The sequence below is a fragment of the Galeopterus variegatus genome, unplaced genomic scaffold (genome assembly GCF_000696425.1).
Source record: "Galeopterus variegatus unplaced genomic scaffold, G_variegatus-3.0.2 Scaffold2203, whole genome shotgun sequence".
Classification (NCBI taxonomy): domain Eukaryota; kingdom Metazoa; phylum Chordata; class Mammalia; order Dermoptera; family Cynocephalidae; genus Galeopterus; species Galeopterus variegatus.
In genome coordinates this window covers 251,699-265,421 of record NW_007728314.1, presented here as the reverse complement: position 1 = coordinate 265,421, position 13,723 = coordinate 251,699, and the positions used below count along the sequence as shown (strand labels likewise).

The window sequence follows — 13,723 nt, the reverse complement described above, 5'->3', positions numbered from 1 at the left end:
ATTTGTTCTCATGACTTTAAAGTCCATGCATAGAGCACTGTGCAATTTCCAGTTTCATCATTCCTCTCATGGTCAAAGATGGCTGCCAACAGCCCCCAGGGTGAGAAGGTCTTCTCCCACAACCACTAAACCAAATTCTGGGCTCTGGGCCAGTTGGACCACCCCTGAACCAATTCCTGTGGCCAAGGGAATGCCACATGCTGATTGGCTTAAGACTCAGACACCAAACCAATAACCGTGACACAGGGAATGAGATTAAGCTGATTGGCTTAGAACAGTCAGGTCTCATCCCTGGAGCAGATGCGGTCTCATCCAAACTTCAAGATTGGAGGGGTGAGGGCCGGCCTGTGGCTCACTTGGGAGAGTGTGGTGCTGATAAAACCAAGGCCATGGGTTTGGATCCCATATAGGGATGGCCGGTTTGCTCACTTGGGAGAACATGGTGCTGACAACACCAAGTAAAGGGTTAAGATCCCCTTACCGGTCATCTTTTAAAAAAAAAAAGATTGGAGGGGTTGCGCTGACAACACCAAGTAAAGGGTTAAGATCCCCTTACCGGTCATCTTTAAAAAAAAAAAAGATTGGAGGGGTTGCAAGAATATCAGAGAGAGAGCCGCAATGTCAGCCACATGCAGGTGGAGCTATACTCTCCCTGCTCCTCTCAAGTCTAGTGAAATCAAAGTGTGTAATGGCATTTTTGATGATCTGTGTTTGAAATGAAGATGACATGGGCTGTCATGGTGTAATTGATGATAACTGGTATTGGGCCAAAGGATCAAGGACAATAAAAAACTTATCCCTGATAACTACATCTCCCTTTCACCCTAAGAAAGATATGTGCACAGAAGATGCAAACCAGGGCAGTTATACTTGATCTTCAGTCCTCGCTGGGGCCCCAACTTCATGTCCAAGCATGACTACAGTGGAGCTAGCTTTGTCCTTTACCTGGATAGGCAGACCCGAACAGCTCAGAACCAACGCCAGCCAAAATGCCCACGCTGCCTGTTTCCCCAAGCCCAAACCTGAGAGCTGGGTCTCACCATCTCCATTCCTTGCAGGCAGAGAGGAAATGACAGAGATTCCAGGAAAGAGTAAGAGAACCAGCAGGAAGCCTTTACCCCAGGACTCACCCTAGCCTTCTCAGGCCAGGCCAGAAGCCCTCAAGGGTCCACAGCCCCTGGAGAAGAGAGAGCATTTGCAAAGACAAAGAGAGCCCTGTAATCCACCATACAAAACAGGAAAGGAGCCACAGTCATCCTCAGCAGACCTTGGGTGTAGGGTTATAGACTTTTAAAACCCTTCACAGGAACTCCACTTGCTAGGGCAGGTGACCCAAGCAAACTTCCATCACTCTGAGGTTGGGGTGGGGGTAAGGGGGAGCAGCTGTGGAGGGAAGAGTGGGGATGGGGTAAGGAAGGTGGTGCTCACTTATGAGGGAGCAATTGAGGGAGCTGAGGGCAGATCTTGAGCTCCCCCTAGAGGCTCCATGCATTCATTCACCAAGCGCTGCCTCCCTGTTCTGCCCAGGGCACTGGGCTCAGTGCTAGAGATGCAGCCCTGACTGAGGTAGACGAGGCCCCTATCTCACAGGGTGGGAGTTTCTCACTAGAGAGCGGAAAACATGAAACACATTTAGACTCAGACCTAAGTAGGTTCTGGGGTGCCCTGGAGACCCAGCTCTCCAAAAGTCATGAGCTCCCTGCTGCTGCCTTTAAACAGGGGACTGGGAAGGGCCAGCTGCCAGCCCAGGCTCACAAGGCCAAGTTTTTAAGTTGCAGAAAGGTAAAACTGGAAAAGACTCTGGAGATCTCTAAATCCCATCTGTTCATTTCACAGATGAGGAACCTGAAGCCCAGAAAGAGGAAAAGGCAGCATCCATATAAAACTAACTGACATTTATTGGGCATCTCTGTGTTTCTGACACTCTGATAGAAGGAGGACAGCCCCTCATCACCGTGATGAGGTTTCCCCACCCAATCCCTGTGCCCCAGGGCCCCAGGGGTCTCCCAGGTCTAGGAAAAATTCTCTTGACACTTATTTCTTCCCAAACCTTCACCCCCACAAAAAGATTTTAGAGGTTGTGGGCCCTTCCTGTGGGGCTGAAGTCTTAAGACCTGTGGAGAATTCTGTGGGAGCCTCAGACAAAACAACCCCGGAGAGAGGAGAAGCTGCTGCTGAAGGGATCAGTATGGGCTGGCACATGAACTCTATTTTCCATGTGTCTGGAACCAGGCCGAAGCTTCCTGGGGTAATTTTAACCAGTACCCACTCTAGAACAATACCAAAAAAGGTAAGTTACCACCCCAGAGAGGCACATATTTAACTATTGGCCTTTCATGAATTAGACTCTTAAAACATTCAGTGCTAAAGCTGCTTTAAGCACTGAAATTAGAGCAGACAAGTAAAGTACTCCTATACTGGACTGTGGGTCCTTTTACTGAAACTAACTCTAAAGTGCTAACTATTCTTACTCTCAACATATATCCTGAGCCCCTCAGCTGTCTTGGGGGAGGGAAGGTATTTTTGGACCCTAGAACAGCTGATTTGGGATTTGCTGCAGGGGTTAGAGAGCTCAAGGGGAGGATTGAATTGCTAGGAGCTAATGGAGGAGGCAGGCATTAGCATCCAGGGGCAAGAGCCAACATGGGCTTTATAGCACAAGTCAATCCACACAGCCTTTGTTGATCAGCAGTGTCTTTTTTAGGGGGTGGACAGCTGGCCAGTACAGGGATCCGAACCCATGATTGGTATTATGAGGTGCTCTAACCAGCTGAGCTAACCAGCCAGCCAAAGTGTCTTGATAAAAAGCCAGTGGTTCTCAAAAGTGTGATCCCCAGACCAGCAGCATCAACATGACCTGGAAACCACTATATTAGAAATGCAAAGCAACCATTATAGAAAAATGCAAAGTATCACCCCACACTTAAAACTTACTGAATCTTTAGCTCACTTAGGAGAGCATGGTGCTGGTAACACCAAGGTCACGGGTCCAGATCCCTGAACTGGCCAGCCACCCCCCCCCAAAAAAAAAAATAACCATAAAACTAACTGAATCAGAACTTCTTGGTGTGGGGCCCAGCAATCCGTGTTTTAACAAGCACTCCAGGTGATTCCGATGCTGGCTAAAGTTTGAGAATCAGTGATATCAGCAAACCATCTAACCAGATCCCCTGTGGACAGGGCTGGAAGAAAGAATGATCTACATTGACGCTTCTCAACTCTTGAGTTCGAAACCAAGGATCCTCATGAGGCTCAGAAAAAATGCATACTCACATGAATATTTCAGGGGCTCATTGGCCCAGGTTAAAAACACCCACTCTCTGGCAACCCAGAGATCCTTCTTTGGGTCTAAGTCTGATCTGTGGAGACTCTCAGAGCTGAAAGATTATAGATTCTCACATGAATATTTCAGGGGCTCATTGGCCCAGGTTAAAAACACCCACTCTCTGGCAACCCGGAGATCCTTCTTTGGGTCTAAGTCTGATCTGTGGAGACTCTCAGAGCTGAAAGATTATAGATCATCTACTCAAGCCAGAGCAGGGATCTGCTTCACAACATTCTTGAGAAGCTCAGTTTTAGTTTGACACTTTGAGACCAAGAGCTCACTGCTTCAAAAGAGCTTGTTTCCAATGATCTTTGACTTAATTGGGTAGAGTTAACAAGTTAGCTCTCGTTAAGTCCTGTATTGGCTTATACCAATCAAGCTACAATAGCTTGGCTGAAATATAGGTTTATAAATCCAAATTAAAGAAAGCATGTAACTGTCCTAAATGGTAAAATGTATGCAGTATTTTTTTAATAGCCTATCTCAGTGTTGGAGAACTCAAAGTGATGGAAAAGCTTCCTTTATATTGATCTGAAGTCGACCTCCCAGGAACCTCTTACCACCACCCTGGTTTTGGCTTCGGAGCCGCAAGAAGCAAACCCAAAGACTTGCTTTACGAAAGACAGCATTTACTTTTCATAGGCCTTGCTTGGTACGGGTTGCAGGGAAGGCGATCTGCATTTGCCAGCCTGGCGCCTGGGCCCGGATGTTCAGAAGATGCAGGTGCAGCCCACAGCGATGGTCTCCATGACCGCGCGCTGGCGGCAGGGCCCAGTGCGTGGCGGCGGCGGGCAGAGGCGGCGGCGCACGGGCACCTGGCTGAACACGGGCACGCTCACCATGCTGCGGTCCTCCTGCATGGTGAAGGGGTTCACGCAGCCCAGACACAGACACCGCGCCTCCGGGAGGTCCGCGGGGATGCGGCTGGGATCGTGGTTGATGCTGTGGGGAGCAGGAGAGCGCGCAGGGCGGAAGGTGGTCAGGTGAGTGAGAGCAAATCTGCAACCACTCCCCGCGCCCCTACCTTCCATAACCGGAGTTTTGGTTCCCACAAGAAGACTTCTGGAGAAAGGGCAGTAATCAACTCAGCGTTCTGGGTGAAGAAACTGAAGACCATGAATGGCTAGTCACTTGTCCCAAGGTTACCCAAGTTCAAGGTCACCAGTTAGCCATCCAGCTTCTTTGTTTTATACAGCAAGATGCTCACCCCATTACTAGATTGTGCTGTGGCAATCACAGAGAAGCCTAAGACCTCCCTCTGACTCCCCTGTGCTCTCCCCCTTGTTTGTATTTTTGGGAAACTTAATCCATGGAAATCAAATGTGAGCACCGTGATGCCTAATTTCCACTGGAAGAGGAGTCAGGAGGGCTGGGCTCCATTCTGATTTAGTCTCCATTCGTTCAACAAATATTTCTTGCACATCACGTGAGTGGCTCTGTCCTAGACTAGGTGTTCCTTAAAGAACAAAACAGACAAGTTCCTGCCTGGTGCTCTCACGGAGTCTAGAATCCAGGGAATTGCTCTGTGGCCTTTCCTTCTCTATGCCTCAGTTTCCTCATCTGCTAAATGGGAGGGAAAGGTATGAGTGAAGTAGACCCGTGCACATGCAGCATCAGCATCGCCTTATTATTCTTGGGAGCTTGTTAGAAATGCAGAACCTCCTGAATTAGAACCTGCATTATTACAAGATCCCCAAGGATTCACGGGCACGGTAAAGTATGAGAAGTGCAGTTCCTGGAAGGTCTTTACTGACCCTTCCAATTGTCAAATTCCAGAGCTGCGCTGACCAATACAGAAACCACTAGCCACATGGGTCGACTTAAATTTAATCAGAAGGGTTCCTCAGTCACACTAGCCACATTTCAAGTGCTAAATAGCCACATGAGGCTAATGGCCCCTATACTGGGCTTTACATCACTACAGAAAGTTCTAGTGAGCAGTGCTATTCTAGAGTCTCAAGATGGAAATTGCATGGCTGAAAAAATTTTGGCCTGGGTTTGTGAGTGAGGACCCTTCAGGGCCAGACCATCTTTTCACTATTCATTTAGCACATACACATTTGTCCCATCTATGTGCCAGACGTGGAACTATACCCAAGGTAAGATGCTGCTTCTGCCAATCAGGGCCAGCAGGTGTTGATTCCCAAATCAAAACCTGACTGTGCATCTAATCACATGGAGATAGATAAAATACCACTTTCTGGGCCTCACCCCTGGATAATTTGATTGGGCAGGGCATGGGAATCATTAGATGATTCTGATGCAGGCATTGGGAAGGTCCCCTTCTAGTGCGACAGACAGATGTGAACACAGCCAACTTAATACCGCACAGAAGTGATGCAGGCGAGAAGTGTGCGCGAGGCTCCACAGAGCTGGAGGAAGTGACATTCGGGGGAGCTTTGCAGGCACTTCAGCTGGGACTTGGAGAAGGAAAAGGGCAGTGCTCTGCACGGATGTCTCATTTAATAGCAAGCCTATGATGTAGGTATCACTATCACCTCCTTTCACAGTTGAGGAAACTGAGGCTCAGAAAGGCTAATCAACTTATTCAAAGCCACACAGCTCGTAAGAGGCAGAGCTGGGATTCAAGTCCAGGCACTTCGACCTCTGAATTCGAGGTCATAACTGTTACAGTGAGTGAGATGGGGGCCAGGTCCCAGCCCCCAACAAACAGCAGCCCCCAGCTGCCCAGCCCTGCCTACCTGTAGCCCCAGGGGGACAGGCTCCTCCTGTTGGACAGCCACAGCTGCAGGTTGACCTCACACTTCCTCCTGGCTGGCTCGGAGCTGTTTCTCAGCTGGGCCACCATCTCCCCAAGGTTCCTCTCATACTCCTCCATGCGAGCATACGGTTTCGCCTGTGACACCAGGTCCAGTGGCACCTGGTGAGGCCCAGGGGCCAGGGTCCCAGGCCGCCCTTGCCCCTTCCTCTTGCCTTTGGGGTTCCTGGTCTGGCTCAACCCCAGGAAGATGGAGATGGTAAGAAGGAACAGCTGGGGAGGAAGGCCACAAGTCAAGGGTGGGAGAGCCAAGTCTCTCTCTGGGCCAAGATTCATGGTCCAGGGAGGAGAGAGGGAAGAGGAAAGACTTTTTTTTTTTTGTCTTTTGTCTTTTTCCGTGTCCGGCCACGGATCGCAACCCTCAGTGTTGCCCCCGTACCGGACCGGGACCGGCAACGGGATCGCAACCCTCGGTGTTGCCCCCGCGCCTCGCTCAGCCAGTGAGCGGGAACCAGTCTGTATGTGGGATCCGAACCCTCGGCGGGAGCGCCGCCGCGCTTCCCAAGCGGCACACTATTCAGTGCGCCACCGGGCCGGCCCAAGGAAAGACTTTTGTGTGGGCCACCCTCACCCACCCTGGCCTGGTCCCCCAGGGCCACAACACATGGGTACCAACACTTGCTATACACTACGCTCTGTGATGGGCACCAACAATGACACCTCTCTCTCCCTCCCTCACATCCAACTCACCGCTAGGTCCTAAAAATCTGGCACCTCCTAAAAATCTCCCTGCCCATCCAGTTGTTTCTATCTGCACCACCACCCTCACTTCCCTGGACAGCTCGGCAGCCTCCCAGCTGGTCTTTCTAAATCCCCCGTGGCTCCATCCAATCAATTCTCCACACCAGAACCAAGGACAGCTGTTTGAAATGCAGATTTGATAAGGTCACCCTCCTGCTTAACACCTTTCCCGTTGCCCTTAGGGATCTCTCAGGCCACTGGTCTGACCCTGCTGAGCTCTACGCCCTGCTCCAGCCTCTGGCCTTCTCTCAATCTCTTACTCCCACCATACTCCCTCCTGCCACAGGGACTTTGCACAGGCCTCTGCCTACACACTCTGCCTCTTTTCTTCATCTTCTAAACGCCTTCCCACCCTCCTGTGTCGGCTCTAGTGTCACATCCTTAGGGATGCCTGTGGACTTGGGCTCTCTAACTCACCCGCCTCTTGCATGACTGCAATCTTACAGTCTGTACATGTGATTCTATGTCTGTCCCCCACTATGCACAGACTCCATGAGGGCATCGTGTCAGTTTTCACACACTGTCTTACCCCCCGTGTCTGCATGGTGCCAAGCACTTAGGTATTCATGAACACTGCAGAGTGGATGGGTGGCAGTTGCCATACCTGCCCTTTTGTAGCTTACAGTCTGGGAGGGAAAACAGAAGGTAAACAAAGAAACAAGCACCTAAGTCTCGCTAGCGACAGGTGCAGGTTGTGGTTAGGGAGAGCAGTGGCTCCTGCTCAGCCTGTGCCAGGGCAGTGGCCTGGTAGAGCTTTTCTGGGCAGGGAACATGTCAGGCAAGGCTTGAAGGATAAGATAGAGACAGATGTAGGCAGAGGGAGTCTAGATGTCTTATAGGCAGGGGACACAGTGAGAGGAGGTTTGAGCTGAAGAGCTTTGCTGAAAGGAAACATGAGACTGAAATAGAGCGGGCAGGAGGAAGGAGGCCTGAGTTGATGCTGAGGAGATGGGCAGGTCAGGGGCCGAGGACGCCCTGTTGGACTCCACCTCCACGACACCTGCACTGCCCTGCCCTCCTCCACATCCCCACCCCCTGCCTGCCCCCCTCCCTCCTCACCCACTGCCATCCACTTCTCCCTCCCCAGAACTAGAGCATCAGGAAAGCCTCTGGCTCATACAGAAGATAATGTGGGGGCCCGGCAGAACCCAGGCTCCTCAGGAAGCTGGGGAGAGAAGGGCCAGTATCTGGGTCGGGGCCAGAGCTGGCCAACATGGAGAAACTTCTAAGCGAGTTTTATCTCCTTGCTGGATCTAGCCAGGCACCTACCTCCCTGTACCCCTCACCCCTCGGCCCACATGGCCCGTGGCTGATTTATCAGGCTAAACAGCAAGTCTCAACCCTTGAAAACAAGTCTCAGCATAGCCCCTCTTGGCAGAGCCATTTCCTGGCACAGAATCTGCAACCAAGATTCAAGTCACTGAATTCTTCTTTTTTGGTCCTAGATTCTGGTGCAGGAAAATGTCTCCCTAACAATAGGCTCTCTCATATGAACTTCTCACACGACATTCTTAAACTCTGGCTCTCCACTCAGAGAAACGCAGAATAGAATTATTCCCCCTCCCTCGCTTTCCAGATGGGAGACAGAGAAACAGAAGGACTTGTCCAAGGTCACATAGCCCAGATCTCAGGAACCAGGATTCTGGAAAAACCCAATGACTGAATTTGCCAGGATCTCCCCAGATGCCTCTGTCCTGAAAAGGTTTCAGTGTGGACTGGCTGAGCCCAGTTCAGGAGCCTGAGCCTACTGGCCGTGGCTGCAGGCTCTGAGACCACTCTCTGTTTCTTTCTCGTCCTGGGGGAGAGGGCAGAGGGAGAACTCGCCTCCACAGATTCCAAGCCAAACAGAGGCAGACATTAATCAATAGGAAAGAAATACTGAAGCACTCAAGCCCTAAAAAGGGGTGAGGGTGGGGGTGGGGAAGCGCCACGTACCAGGTTGTGCGGCCAATCCATCCTGCCAAGCTGGGCCTGCAGCTGCCGCCCGCCTGGAACCCCAGATGCTGCCTCCAACAGAATGGCAGCAACAGGATGGAGCGACGCAATTATAGCTCAACAGGGGACTGCCGGGGGAGTGGGTGGGTGGGCTCGTCATCAGCTGGGAGCCTTGGGCCCCCAGCTGGCTGGGCCTAGCACAGTGGCAGGCGGTGAGGGGTGTGGGGACAGGCCAGGAGCCGGGCCGAGGTGCCCAGGGGCTGTTGACCGAGGGACAATGCCCTGTGTGTCTGGTGGGGCTCTGGCTGGTGGCACCTCCGCCTGTGGCCTGCGGCTGGCCGCCCAGCCAGCACCCACAGGGCCAGCTAAGACAATCAGCTTCGTTTGCTTTGGGTATGGCAAGGGGTTGAGGGTGGAGGAGGTTGAGGGATGGGCTGTCGGCTGGTCAGGAGAGCAAATGTTCTCGGAGTGTGCTGGCCAGGAGCGGGATACAGACCCCATCTCCCAGGGAAACAGCCTCAGGTGAGCTCAACAGCCCTAGAACACCAGAGTCCCACCCTCTAGTTCACAGGCAGGGAAACTGAGGCCCAAGTAAAGAAGGGACTTGTCCAGTATTACATAGTGAGTTAGAGGCGACAGAGCTGAGGTTTGTACCCAGTCCCTGTCCAGGGCTCTATCCACCACCCCTTACTGTTTTTCTTGGGATATTTTCTGCACAATTCCAGCCTGCTGTGAACATGTTTCTGAATTTGTGTGCTCTCGTGCAAGCCAAGTTGTGGATCTATGAGGACTTTGTGGCCGATTGTTCTGGCCTTCCTGACACTGTACTCCCTCTAACGTGTGAAAGGTCTCCACTCCAGGGTCTGGTCCTGTGTGGCCGCTGTGACCTTCATTCTCTCTCAGCCTCAGCTCCCTTCTCTGTAAAATGGGAGTCATGCCCAGGAATAGACAGTGGCCTGGCCCATTCCTGAAATCTTTCTGGGCCTCAGTGCCCATGTCTCTAGAATGGGAATAGTCATAGCACCCACCTCTTGAGGCTGCTCTGAGGAGTAAAAGAAATAACTCATGTTACATAGCTGGCCCCGTGCCTGGCACAGAGCAAGTGCCCAGCAAACGCTTAGTTCTTTATTATAAAAATTATCATAATAATTTCATATAACAGCCAGTTAGCTGTTCTAATTAGTGTTAGAGCTAACACGGTTCTCATTACTCAGCCGACTCTCCTTTCTACCCGCTCGGGCCCACCCTCCTGGCAGAGAGAGTACTAGGCTTCCCAGACTCAGGCCACAACTTCGTAAGCTGCGGTGACCCTTGGGTCCATGGGTCCTGGAATCACATGCTGAACTGACCGGGCCCTCCGACCAGTGTCTCTCACCTCAAGTGAACGGGCCAGCCGAATGCAGGTGAACAAACCCACCCAGCGAAGCAGGACTGGGGGGAGGTAGTGTGGAGGGGACAGGGGAGGGGCACTGGGAGCAGACGTCCAGGACCGCCGTGTCCTGCCGAGGGCCAGGGTTGGCCATTTACAGGAATCCGCTGAGGGGAAGAACGCAGGGTGAGAGGCGCTCCTGAATGTCACAAGATTAATCTGTCCAGGGAAGGTTTCCACAGCATAACTGCGAGGCTGGCTGGGGCGCGAGCTCATCGGGAGATACCACCATATTTGGTCAAATACTAGACAGGGCTGTATTCTATGTTGGAAAATCCAGAGGGAGGGGGACTCTGAAAATACCTCCTCAGGCAACAAGGGCCACCATCCCCACCCCAGGCTGTCCCAGCCCCACCACCACTGTCCTTTGAACAAATAAACTGGCCAGTCTGAGGGGCGCGGGATGAGGGAGGCCCCTTTGTACACTGTGTGGCAATTTGCTACCCTCTGCTGCTGCTGGCAGCAGGTCCGACACACATGCGGCTGCAGTGACCCCTCCTCATGCCACAGAAAAGTGGGGGAAGGGAGAAATGGCTGCTGGGGTATGGAGGGGTTCCTCTGCTTCTCGGGAACCCCAAAACATCACAGTCTCCTTACCTGCTGGAAATACTCACCCCTTGCATCTACCTCCCAAAGCCAGGATTTGTCCATCTCCCCAGCTCCCAGCTGCAGTGCTTGTTAATATAATACAGATTCCAGCATCCCAGCCCGAGATCCTGACACAGCAGGCTCAGGATAATCTGCATTTTAGCATGAACCCAGTCTGGGAAATAAAGGGGTCCTTAACTATCATCTAGCCCACTCCCTTCCCCTCCATTTTACAATGAGGAGACTAAGGCCCAGGGGAGGAGGGGCTTCACCCAAGCTCACATTGCATGTTTGTGCCAGAGCTGGGGGCAGAGCTCAGTTTCCTAATTCTTGCTCACTGCTCTTCCCTCAAACTTTATACTAACAGCTCTGGGCCAGACTGGGCCTCCCTGTTGGTCTGGAGGGGGCCGAGGAGCCAGGCCAGTCTTCTGGGGGTCCCTAGATCCCTCACTATGGGGAGGGGAGTTGTGGGGTTCCCATGCAGGTGCTATGGGGAGTCAGGCATGGACCCAGAGACCATCATTGGGTTTCCCATTTCTGGGCCATCTCAGGCCAGAAAGGAGGCTCCTTCCTCCAGCCTTAGCTTCTAGAAACCACTGAATCTGCCCTGAGGAATGTTCTGAGCATGCACCCAGGCAGGCCATGATACACAACCCAGGCATCAGTGCCAAGCCCAAAAGGGAGGTGTAGGAACCTGGGCTTCAGGGGCTCCCGCCCCACAAGCTAGGCACAGGACGGGGTTGGTATGAATGAATGAATGGGCTAGAGAGCAAGGGGGCAGTAGTGGTCACTCACAGCCGCCAGAGCCCTCGGCTGCAGGCCCCGCCGAGAGTGGTGTCACACCCACCTCCAGGTGGCGCCACGAGAAAGCCAGATAGCCCTGGAGAGAGTGGCAAACGCTGATGGAACTTCCATGCCACCCACCGCTTTCTCTTGGAGTGGACCACAGGGCTGAAAATGAGGGGACAGGGTGAATGGGGAGGAACCCTGTGCCTGCCCCTATTGTTAATGAGGACCCACGCCCAGGACACCTTCCACATCAGAGCAGGAATGGCATAGAAGCTAGGGGTGGGAGTGGGGGCTTCTGTCTGCTGAGCAAGTGATTCCCTTTACTTTGAGCACCTACTATGTGCTAGGCCCAAGGCATTTGGCACCTGGACACACTAATTCTCAGAAAAAAACGATTAGTAATAATAATAGCTGCTGCTTAATATCCACTTACTGACTGCCAGGCACGTGTAAGTCCTTCATGTGCATTGTTTCATTAAATCCTCCCAGCAACCCTATGGTGAGGTCCTAGTTTTATCCCAAGTTTATTAATGGGGAAACTGAGGCTCAGAGAGCTTAGTCACTTACCCAAAGTCACAGAGGATTCAAAACAAGTTTGTCTGACCCCCTGCAGTGGTCCAAAGAGAGGAGCATTACATCAAGAAGAGGAGGGGAATGTCCAGCTAGTCAGCTGGTTACGAGGAGGGTGTGTGATGGCCTTGGCTTTGCCTGACACCCTCAAACAACCTGGACCCTTCAGGTTCAGGGGCTCATTGAGCCCAAGTCTAAACTAGAGTTCTAGGAATATCTGAGAGCTCTCAGGCTGTGGGCACAGAACACAGCAGTGTTCCTAGCACATAGTAGCCACCCACTAAATATTTGACACATTGAATCAAACCTACTGTAATACAGGGTGGTAATGCTGGGATGGAGAGTGGGAGGCCAGAGCAGCAAAGACCTGAGGGACGAGGTGCAGCCCAGGGGCTAAGAGTTCAGACTCCACAGATTTACAGACCCGAGTTTCAATCCTATCCCTGCCCCTTCATAGCTGTGTGACCTTGGGAAATTTACTTGAATTCTCTGAACCTTAGTTTCTTCTGCTCAATGGAGATGATAATAACTTGACTTTCAATGGATCCCTGTGAGGATCAAATGTTAAAGTGCTTAGCACATAGTTCTTGGCAAAATAAGTCCTCAATTAATGGTAGCTGCAATTGTCATTGCTATTGTTAAAATAAATTTTGAGTTGGGACTTCAAGGATGTTTCCAGAGTGTTCCTAGGTAGGAAGAGCATGGGGAGGTCGAGACAAGGCTGAACCATCCGAATACAGAGGACCCTGTTCCCAGTGGGGCCACCCCAGAGCCATAACTAGACCAGGAGGACCTGAGAGATTTGGTCTAAAAGCTTGCACAAGGAGACCCAGCAAGGTCAGGGGAGGCAAGACAAGGCTAGCCAGCGCCTTTGCTGGCTGTGGCCAGGAGGGCGCATCCCCCGCAGGAGGTCCTGGCTCCCCTGCCCTGCTGCCCAACCCTCCCTCCTGGGTAGGAGTTCTTCTCCCAGGCCCATATTTGCACAAATGCCTGCCTCACTGCTCACTCCAGAGCCCCAGCCAAGAGGGTCTATTTTAAGCTCCCTGGATGGGAACATTGTTGGTGGGAACAGCCCCAGCCAGCAAGCTCCCAGTTCTCAAAAAAGGGAAAGGCCTGGGTGAATGGGCGGCTCCTGCAATGTGCAGAGGGGCCGCCACATTGACATGACCCTCTGTCCAGGCCAGGTGCCAATGTGTCCTCCCCAACAGGGAAAGTCAAGGAAATGCTAGTCGAGGTAGAGCTCCAAGAGGTGGTCTTGTTCTCTGGTGACTCGGTAGCTGAGGCCTCCCTTCTACCCAACATCCAGTCTTGAAAACACCAAGTTTGTGCTTCTGGGTTGCAGATTGACTCCACACTGTACTTATAGTCCCTTGTTAGTGCTCAACACACATAGACCATCAGAGGTAGGGAATACCTTGTTCAGCCCCACCAATGCTGGACCTCCTTCTAAAGTGTCTCTGCTGCATACCTCCAGCCTATGGAGATCGTTTCTCTCGGAGGATATACATTCTTTGTCTTAAAGCTCTAGTTGTTGAAAATAATAAGTATAAAAGTTTTTTTTTTTTTT

The 13,723-nt window shown here is 51.9% G+C and overlaps 1 protein-coding gene across 2 annotated transcripts; it reads right to left on the bottom strand.

Annotated features, from left to right (window-relative positions):
• Window positions 1-3,933: 3,933 nt before the first annotated feature.
• IL17B (interleukin 17B) lies at window positions 3,934-10,911 on the bottom strand. 2 transcript variants are annotated; one of them, XM_008580915.1, is made up of 3 exons: window positions 8,781-8,838; window positions 6,028-6,317; window positions 3,934-4,267 (listed from the first exon to the last, which is right to left on the bottom strand). In XM_008580915.1, the coding sequence occupies exons 1-3, from the start codon at window positions 8,799-8,801 to the stop codon at window positions 4,036-4,038; spliced, it is 543 nt and encodes a 180-aa protein (XP_008579137.1). In that variant the 5' UTR covers window positions 8,802-8,838; the 3' UTR covers window positions 3,934-4,035. The 2 variants fall into 2 exon arrangements, with proteins under 2 accessions (XP_008579137.1, XP_008579138.1); XM_008580916.1 differs by lacking the exon at window positions 8,781-8,838 and adding an exon at window positions 10,824-10,911 and having other exon boundaries at window positions 3,953-4,267.
• Between the last annotated feature and the right edge of the window lie 2,812 nt (window positions 10,912-13,723).

Bases quoted from the DNA above. Each gene is read 5' to 3' on its own strand.
- IL17B (XM_008580915.1), bottom strand. From the start codon at position 8,801: ATGGATTGGCCGCACAACCTG. The intron at 6,318-8,780 runs GTACGTGGCGCT...CTTCCTCCCCAG, and splicing joins TGGATTGGCCGCACAACCTG to CTGTTCCTTCTTACCATCTC. The intron at 4,268-6,027 runs GTAGGCAGGGCT...TGCTCCCCACAG, and splicing joins CTGTCCCCCTGGGGCTACAG to CATCAACCACGATCCCAGCC.